General features: G+C 45.6%; 1 protein-coding gene across 1 annotated transcript; it reads right to left on the bottom strand.

Moving 5' to 3' along the window:
* Window positions 1–305: 305 nt before the first annotated feature.
* On the bottom strand, window positions 306–4,367 carry LOC102998790 (spermatogenesis-associated protein 31A6-like). Its single transcript, XM_007177010.2, has one exon. It carries the CDS (start codon window positions 4,365–4,367, stop codon window positions 306–308), a length of 4,062 nt encoding a protein of 1,353 aa, XP_007177072.2.
* Window positions 4,368–10,110: the final 5,743 nt, after the last annotated feature.

Raw genomic sequence — 10,110 nt, forward strand, 5'->3', positions numbered from 1 at the left:
TAGAGTAGTTTTGGTTTGTGTAATGACAGTATTATAAGGTACAGTGAAGGGACACGAGACAAGGAGCAAGCCTGTGATGCTACTGTCAAACTCCCTCCATGCCCCTCCCTTCTAGAAGACAAAGTGCACAGCACAGACAGCAGCCATTACACGATGCTCTTATGAGAAAAAAATTTATATATATATATGTATTGGGGAACATTAAATATCTTGGATGTGCTAATGAGAAAATCATTTTCTCTACATGGACTGAATTTTTACTTGGAGACATGTTTTCCTACTAAAGGGAAGACTAAAGAAGGATTTTACTGTTGACCATGCAAGACACCTCCCCAAAGATGACAATGCCTTGGACAGTGTTGATGGCAGGCTGGAGCACCTGGAATCCTTGGCCCATGCTGGCAGGTACTAACTGGAAACAAACTCTTCTTGGGGGGCGAGGATGGGAGGCACCTTAGGCCCAGTTTCTCATCGTCGAATCTTACACTTTTCAAACTCTGTTGGTGTCTGACTTCCCTTTCCCTGATAGAACAACTCTGGCCCTTGGAGGTGGCTTGATGACTGCAGGCTATATAACCCATCATTCTCCCTTGCTCTGGGTAGGAGGTAAGCCTATGATAGCAGAAACACCCACATACTGGGGCTTGGAATTCCTGTTTGTGTTCATTTAACTTTGTGGCATGAAGTCCATGGTGAATTGCTCTTTTTTCTTCTAGGATCTGTCCAACAGCTGTCATGAGTGCCTGAGCCTCAGCAGTCTCACTCTTCAAGATTGATCTGCTTTTGACTGATCCATGGCTCTGGGCAGTGGCTGATATGGGCTTGAATTTTTGCAGAGCATCTTGACCATTGACTTTTTTATTGGGGGAAATCCACTTTAAAAACAGCCTCATCCTTTTTCTGAAGAGGTTTTCTGGAGGGCTATGTTTCTTCTCTGGCATAAGCTGGAGACATTTGCTCCCAACACAGTCTGTTATTCCCCTGACCTGGGCAGGGCGGCTCATACTTCCAGCTTGAGAGGTACCTAATTCTTTAAACCCTTCTTCTTGCTCTCCTGGTTTATGCCTCCTACAGTCCTCTCTTTTGTAAGTAGGGGCAATCATCTTGCTCTGGCTCTTCCATGAGTCCTGAAGTTTTGAAGTTTTGGGCTCCTGCTGCCCTAGGTTGCTCCTTTGGGCTGCCATAAGGCCACTTGGCTCCTGGAAAGCTAATCTGTCTCTGGTGGGAACTCTCTGGGGATGGCACTGAGGCACCTGAGAAGCCAAGTTGTCTGCAGCAAGGAACATGTGTTTGGGAAAGTTCTGAAGCTGGTTGTCTGACTGTACATTTACTTTGGACTTAAACTCACTAGCAACCTCCATGTTAAGGCATGGCTCACCTGGATGTTGGAAAACAGACATTCTCGGTAGTAGGAAACTTTTACTGGTCCCTGGCACCTCTAAACTCCTCATATGTACATTTGTGGTTTGGGATTTTGTCAACCCTTTGCTTTCCAAGATAACACTAGACTGTGGTTGAAGAGCAGGGGACTCCTTGGCCTCCACAGCCTCCCTGGCCTCTTCACCTCTCAAAGATTGGGATCCTAAGTTCACCTCCATCACTGTTACCCTATGGCAGGGGTCTCGTGAGGCCTGACCACCACTCACCTCTCTTGGCTCATTCCTGACCATTGCTGAACTTGGACCTGGCTCTAGGCTGTCCCTCTTGGCCCATTCCACAGTCTCACTCTTCCAGGTTCTGCCCACAAGGCTGAGTGTGAGGGACTGAGAAGGTGGCCTGCCCTCCTGTCCAGTCAGAGAAGCTTTTGAGGGCCCATGGTAGTCACCAGATGGAATCCCTCCCAGGGCACTCTGGATTTCCTTACACACAGGTGAGGGGACAAGGAGAGGCCTCACCAGGGTAGGAACTGACTCTTCTGTTATCACCTTTCCTCTTGAATGAGGAGACTGAGGAGGTTTTCCCAGGAACTCAGCAAACTTGACTGTTGAGTGGGACCCAGTTACACAGGTGGCTGAAGGGGAAAAGGCAAACTGCAGAATGGTGGAGGGTTGAAACTTTTTCAACTTAAAGAGATTTATGGGCTTGAGGACCTTGAGGGGTAGGGTCCACCTGTGCTTTACCAAAAACCTTATAATATGTGCTTCCAGCACCTCTTGAGTGTCTGGATCAAGGAAGGAAACCCTACGGGAGGTGTTCATGCAGGGTTCACAACCCTTCAAGATTCCTAGATTTCTGGTTTCCATGTGAATATCGGACTTGGGAGAAGCATGCTCGAGAGCAAGGCAGGATTGACTCACATTCACAGGAATCAAACTCTTATTGATCTGCCCCAACTTTTTGCCCAAATGGCCTTTCAAAATGTTTTCTAGATTCTTGTCTAAGCTCCTTAGTAAATCAATTCCTGAGTCATTCCTCAAGAGCCTCAAGTCACTTTTTGACTCCTCAGAGTTCATCCCCTGAAACTTCACTAGGGAGCTTTCTAAGCTTCTGGATAGATCTTTTGGGACCTTCCCCAGAATATGTCCCAGGCCCTTGCCTAGTTCCTGACTTAGCCGGAACCCCATCTTCTGTGCATCCTTGTTGCTTTCACCTGTAAACGAAGAGGGCTGTGAGGGTCCCTGCTTGTCCTTTGCCTGGCATGTCCCTGGTAATTCTCCCTGAAGCTGCCTTATCTCTAAAGACTTTTGGATCCTTTGGGGCAGCTCCCACCGGTGTTGGATGAGCCACTTTTGGAGGTGTTGTTCCAGTTGCTTCCGGAGCTCAGGACTGATTGGAAAAGTCTCAGGAAGGATGGAGGCAGCCCAGCTGTCCTCAGGAATGTTGGAAGTGAAGACACTAAAAAGTTCCTGAGATCTTTTGACTACAGAAGATAAAGCCCACCCATTTTCTAGTTGCTTCTGCAACAAGGACCATTCTGAATGTTGAATCTCAGTTGGGGTAAGAAATTGTATCTTATTCTGGGCTGTAGGGCAAGGTACTCCACAGGCCCTAATCTGGGGTAGAGAAGAAGGTGGTAGGATTTGGAGAGAGGATTTGAGATGTGCCTGGGTTTGGACCTGAGCCAGAAGTGGGGGCTGGAATTGAGGTATTGTTGGAATAAAGTGTTGAGATTGGAACTCTAGATGGGACAGGGGCTGGAACTGGCAAAGCAGTGGAGATATTTTAGCTTGCATTTGAACTGGGCAGGCATTCGAAATTCCATTGAATAAGAAAGAAGGAGACTGTGGTGCCGAAGAGCTCTCAGAGATCCAGGCAGTAGCCACCAAGGATTCACTGTGCAGAGAAGGGAGACCCCAGAAAAACTGGTTATATTTCTGCTGTAGATGGTCCCCCAAGACGTTGGGATATGAGAACTGCTGAAGACAAGGCAGTTGCTCTGGTTTGTCTTTTGTGCTCCAGAAAAGTTGGGGGGTTGTAGTGCCCTGCTCAGTACCTAGTGATTTCAGCATGTTCCCCAAAGAATTCAGGTGGCAGTCTGGGCTCATTTGTTTTAGATGTGATCCATTGTTTTCTTTTTCCTTCCGAATCTCGATCTCAACTCTCTTTGTGACTTGTATCTCCAGGAGGTTCTGGTCATCAGAGCTGAGCAAAGGAGGGCTACTCACCTCTACTTGTCTGTCTGTAAGGCCTACCCAGAATGAGGCCTCTGGTGGGTTGTGGGAAAGGTGCTTTTTTTGGGACTTGCACTGTGATGAGGTTGATAGGCACAAGGATTTGGCAGCTGCCTGCCACCAGGACAGGGCTGAAATGGGACAGCTTGAGTGATCAAGGCCTGAGATGGCTGGGATGACAGAAGCTGACCAAGGAGTATGTGGAGACATGCTCTGTGGGACAGTGTCCCGTGGTAGTGCCATTGAAGAGTCACACTGAGTAAGAGTCAGAATTGAGTCTGGTGGTGGTAGGGCAGAGGAAGCTGTCAGAGGGTAGGCCTCTGAATCAGGCGGACATGATGGGGGAGAGGAAAGAGCAAGTGGCAGGGGTGAAAGGCTATCCTGTGGAAGAAAAGGCTCTACTGACTGAGAGGCACTCAGGGATGTGTGTGGATGAACAGAAACTGAGGAGGTCGTTGGGCCTGGAGAAGTGGAAGAGGCCAGATGTAGACGGCACTTGGTCAGAGGAGCCAATAGGGACGTGGCAGGAGCAGTATCTTCCACAGGCTCCTTGCATGGCTGGTGGGCTCCAGCAGGCACTGCTTTGCACATCTCACCAGGAGGGTCTTGACATGAGAGCTGATGAAAGTCGCCCTTGCCAGGGAGCCTCCCCAGGCAGCTGCAGAAGAGCAGATGGGACCAGGAGGGCTGGACAGGCCAGGCAGGGGTGGGCACCTGCAGCCCAGGAACCCTCCTCTGCCCCCACACTGACTTCATAATGCTCCTGCTCTCCCTCACCCTAGGGCTTTAGCCACACCCTCCCATGGCTCCCCCTCCCAGGACTGGGGTCACATTATAGGCTCTGGGAGGAAGGACGACCCAGGAGAGAAGGGGAAAGATTCTTTACCTTTGCAGAAGTGAAACCAGGTTGTGAGTCCCCTCCAGTTCTTCCAGGAAATCTCTGCAAGCTGGAAATCAGGAGACTGGGTCATGGTGGTGAAGGCAGAGGCCTAAGAGTCTTTCAGGAGGCTGAGTGCAATGGCCCTTTAAGGGAAATCTTTGGAGGATTAGACTCTGGAGCCCAAGTATCAGTGTCCAAGGCCACATGTCCCTGACAGTGATGGTAAGACTCACTTGACAAGGGTTGTCCTTTGCCAAGTGCTTCCACGTTAATTAACCCCTGTAGCCCTTACAACTGCCCTGTAGGGGAGAAAGGTCAGTGGTCATCACACAGAGGAATCTGAGCAAAGTTAAACAACTTGTCCACAGTTGGACTTGGAGGTTCTACTTCCCAACCCAGGCATCAATGGTCCACCACAGTCCACATACCTCATTTCTAGGTCCTCATGGCTTCATTCTAAGTACAAATTTCTGGGAAGTATCTGGGCTCTGATCTCCTTCCCAGGAGCCTCCCCAAGGCTCTGTTTCCTGAAGAATAGGCTCTGCCACTGGCATCCTCAGAGACCATGAAGCTGGGCCCTCAGGATTAGGAGAGATGGAAGCTAACTCTTGGGGGCATGCAGGGCTGAATGGCAAAGGCTTACCTTTCAAAGATCTACTTTTCTTCCTACTCCGGCTCCTCCCCTTCAGCTCTACTTGATGCTGAGAGATAAGAAAAAATGAGGGGCTAACACCCAACTCTCACTGTCCTCTATCTAGGCAAGCTGTGTTCATGAACAAAATGACTTTCTACATTTAACTAAAACTCTGTGGGTTTTTCTCCCCTTTTACTTATGTTTAAAGTGGATAACAATATTTTCAGTTTTTCTTCTTTGAAGAGTGCAAAGAAGGATTTTTTAAGTTTTAATCACCATAGATTTCTTCTGTCACTGTTCCTCTGATCAAGAAACACACACGTGAGAAGGAGAAGATTGCTGAAGAGTAAGACGTGGAGATCACCTTCCTCCCTACAGATACATCAGAAATACATCTACACGTGGAACTGCTCCTATAGAACACCCACTGAACGCTGGTAGAAGACGTCAGACCTCCCAAAAGGCAAGAAACTCCCCATGTACCTGGGTAGTACAAAAGAAAAAAGAAATAACAGAGACAAAAGAATAGGGATGGGACCTGCACCAATGGGAGGGAGCTGTGAAGGAGCAAAGGTTTCCACACACTAGGAAGCCCTTCACAGGCGGAGAATGCAGGTAGCAGAGGGGGAATGCTTCGGAGCCATGGAGGAGAGCGCAGCCACAGGGGTGCAGAGGGCAAAGTGGAGAGATTCCCGCACAGAGGATCGGTGCCGAGCAGCACTCAGCAGCCCAAGAGGCTTGTCTGCTCACCCGCCGGGGCGGGTGGGGGCTGGGAGCTGAGGCTCGGGCTTCGGTTGGATCGCAGGGAGAGGATTGGGGTTGGTGGCGTGAACACAGCCTGAAGGGGTTAGTGCACCACAGCTAGCCAGGAGGGAGTCCGGGAAAAGGTCTGGAGCTGCCAAACAGGCAAGAGACTTTTTCTTGCCTCTCTGTTTCCTGGTGCGCGAGGAGAGGGGATTCAGAGTGCCGCTTAAAGGAGCTCCAGAGACGGGCGCAAGCCGCGGCTATCAGCGCGGACCCCAGAGACAGGCATGAGACACTAAGGCTGCTGCCGCCGCCACCAAGAAGCCTGTGTGCGAGCACAGGTCACTCTCCACACCGCCCCTCCCGGGATCCTGTGCGGCCCGCCACTGCCAGTGTCCCATGATCCGGGGACAACTTCCCTGGGAGAAAGCACGGCGCGCCTCAGGCTGCTGCAATGTCACGCAGGCCTATGCCGCTGCAAGCTCGCCCCGCATCCGTACCCTTCCCGCCCCCGGCCTGAGTGAGCCAGAGCCCCCGAAGCAGCTGCTCCTATAACCCCGCCCTGTGTGAGCGAAGAACAGATGCCCTCAGGTGACCTACACGCAGAGGCGGGTCCAAATCCAAAGCTGAACCCTGGGAGCTGTACGAACAAAGAAGAGAAAAGGAAATTTCTCCCAGCAGCCTCAGGAGCAGCGGATTAAAGCTCCACAAACAACTTGATGTAACTGCATCTGTGGAATACCTGAATAGACAATGAATCACCCCAAATTGAGGAGGTGGACTTTGGGAGCAGGATATATTATTTTATCCCCTTTTCCTCTTCTTGTGAGTGTGTATGTGTGCGCTGCTGGGTGAGATTTTGTCTGTATAGCTATGCTAGCACCATTTGTCCTAGGGTTCGTTCTGTCCATTTTTTGTTTTTTTACTTAAATTAAAAAAATTTTTTTCTTAATAAATTTTTTCTTAATAATTTTTTTCTTATTTTTTATTTTAAAAAATTAAAAAATTTATTTTAAAAAACCAAAAAAAATGTTTTTCTCAAAAAATATTTTCTTAATAATTTTTTTTCTTATTTTTTATTTTAATAGCTTTATTTTATTTTATCTTTCTTTTACTTTATTATATTTTATCCTCTTTCTTTCTTTCTTTCTACTTTTTCTCCCTTCTATTCTGAGCCGTGTGGATGAAAGCCTCTTGGTGCTCCAACCAGGCATCAGGGCTGTGCCTCTGAGGTGGGAAAGCCAACTTCAAGACACTGGTCCACAAGAGACCTCCCAGCTCCATGTAATACCAAATGGTGAAAATCTCTCAGAGATCTCCATCTCAACACCAAGACCCAGCTTCATTCAATGGCCAGCAAGTTACAGTGCTGGACACCCTATTGCCAAACAACTAGCAAGACAGGAACACAGCCCCATCCATTAGCAGAGAGGCTGGCTAAAATCATAATAAGGCCACAGACACCCCAAAACACACCACCAGACGTGGACGTGCCCACCAGAAAGACAAGATCCAGCCTCATCCACCAGAACACAGGCACTAGTCCCCTCCACCAGGAAGCCTACACAACCCACTGAACCAACCTTAGCCACTGGGGACAGATACCAAAAACAACAGGAACTGTGAACCTGCAGCCTGTGAAAAGGAGACCCCAAACACAGTAAGATAAGCAAAATGAGAAGACAGAAAAACACACAGCAGATGAAGGAGCAAGGTAAAAACACACCAGACCTAACAAATGAAGGGGAAATAGGCAGTCTACCTGAAAAAGAATTCAGAATAATGATAGTAAAGATGATTCAAAATCTTGGAAATAGAATAGACAAAATGCAAGAAACATTTAACAGGGACCTAGAAGAAATAAAGAGGAACCAAGGAACGATGAAAAACACAATAAATGAAATTTAAAATACTCTAGAAGGGATCAATAGAAGAATAACTGAGGCAGAAGAATGGGTAAGTGACCTGGAAGACAAAATAGTAGAAATAACTACCGCAGAGCAGAATAAAGAGAAAAGAATGAAAAGAACTGAGGACAGTCTCAGAGACCACTGGGACAACATTAAATGCACCAACATTCGAAGTATAGGGGTCCCAGAAGAGGAAGAGAAAAAGAAAGGGACTGAGAAAATATTTGAAGAGATTATAGTTGAAAAATTCCCTAATATGGGAAAGGAAATAGTTAATCAAGTCCTGGAAGCTCAGAGAGTCCCATACAGGATAAATCCAAGGAGAAACACTCCAAGACACATATTAATCAAACTATCAAAAATTAAATATAAAGAAAACATATTAAAAGCAGCAAGGGAAAAACAACAAATAACACACAAGGGAATCCCCATAAAGTTAACAGCTGATCTTTCAGCAGAAACTCTGCAAGCCAGAAGGGAGTGGCAGGACATATTTAAAGTGATGAAGGAGAAAAACCTACAACCAAGATTACTCTACCCAGCAAGGATCTCATTCAGATTTGATGGAGAAATTAAAACCTTTACAGACAAGCAAAAGCTGAGAGGGTTCAGCACCACCAAACCAGCTTTACAACAAATGCTAAAGGAACTTTTGTAGGCAAGAAACACAAGAGAAGGAAAACACCTACAATAAGAAACCCAAAACAATTAAGAAAATGGGAATAGGAACATACATATCGATAATTACCTTAAATGTAAATGGATTAAATGCTCCCACCAAAAGACACAGACTGGCTGAATGGATACAAGAACAAGACCCATATATATGCTGTCTACAAGAGACCGACTTCAGACCTAGGGACACATACAGACTGAAAGTGAAGGGATGGAAAAAGATATTCCATGCAAATGGAAGTCAAAAGAAAGCTGGAGTAGCAATTCTTATATCAGACAAAATAGACTTCAAAAAAAAGACTCTTACAAGAGACAAAGAAGGACACTATAGAATGATCAAGGAATCAATCCAAGAGAAGGTGTAACAATTGTAAATATTTATGAACCCAACATAGGAGCACCTCAGTACATAAGGCAAATAGTAACAGCCATAAAAGGGGAAATTGACAGTAACACAATCATAGTAGGGGACTTTAACACCCCACTTTCACCAAAGGACAGATCATCCAAAATGAAAATAAATAAGGAAACACAAGCTTTAAATGATACATTAAACAAGATGGACTTAACTGATATTTATAGGACATTCCACCCAAAAACAACAGAATACACATTTTTCTCAAGTGCTCATGGAACATTCTCCAGGATAGATCATATCTTGGGTCACAAATCAAACCTTGGTAAATTTAAGAAAATTGAAATCATATCAAGTATCTTTTCCAACCACCACGCTATGAGACTAGGTACCAATTACAGGAAAAGATCTGTAAAAATTACAAACACATGGAAGCTAAACAATACACTACTTAATAACGAAGTGATCACTGAAGAAATCAAAGGGGAAATCAAAAAATACCTAGAAACAAATGACAATGGAGACACGATGACCCAAAACCTATGGGATGCAGCAAAAGCAGTTCTAAGAGGGAAGTTTATAGCAATACAAGCCTACCTCAAGAAACAGGAAACATCTCGAATAAACAACCTAACCTTGCACCTAAAGCAATTGGAGAAAGAAGAACAAAAAAACCCCAAAGTTAGCAGAAGGAAAGAAATCATAAAGATCAGATCAGAAATAAATGAAAAAGAAATGAAGGAAACAATAGCAAAGGTCAATAAAACTAAAAGCTGATTCTTTGAGAAGATAAACAAAATTGATAAACCATTAGCCAAACTCATGAAGAAAAAAAGGGAGAAGACTCAAATCAATAGAATTAGAAATGAAAAAGGAGAAGTAACAACTGACACTGCAGAAATACAAACGATCATGAGAGATTACTACAAGCAACTCTATGCCAATAAAGTGGACAACCTGGAAGAAATGGACAAATTCTTAGAAATGCACAACCTGCCAAGACTGAACCAGGAAGAAATAGAAAATATGAACAGACCAATCACAAGCACTGAAATTGAAATTGTGATTAAAAATCTTCCAATAAACAAAAGCCCAGGACCAGATGGCTTCACAGGCGAATTCTATCAAACATTTAGAGAAGAGGTAACACCTATCCTTCTCAAACTCTTCTAAAATATTGCAAAGAGAGGAACACTCCCCAACTCATTCTATGAGGCCACCATCACCCTGATACCAAACCAGAAAAAGATGTCACAAAGAAAGAAAACTACAGGCCAATATCACTGATGAACATAGATGCA

The sequence above is a fragment of the Balaenoptera acutorostrata genome, chromosome 6 (genome assembly GCF_949987535.1).
Source record: "Balaenoptera acutorostrata chromosome 6, mBalAcu1.1, whole genome shotgun sequence".
Taxonomy (NCBI): Eukaryota; Metazoa; Chordata; class Mammalia; order Artiodactyla; family Balaenopteridae; genus Balaenoptera; species Balaenoptera acutorostrata.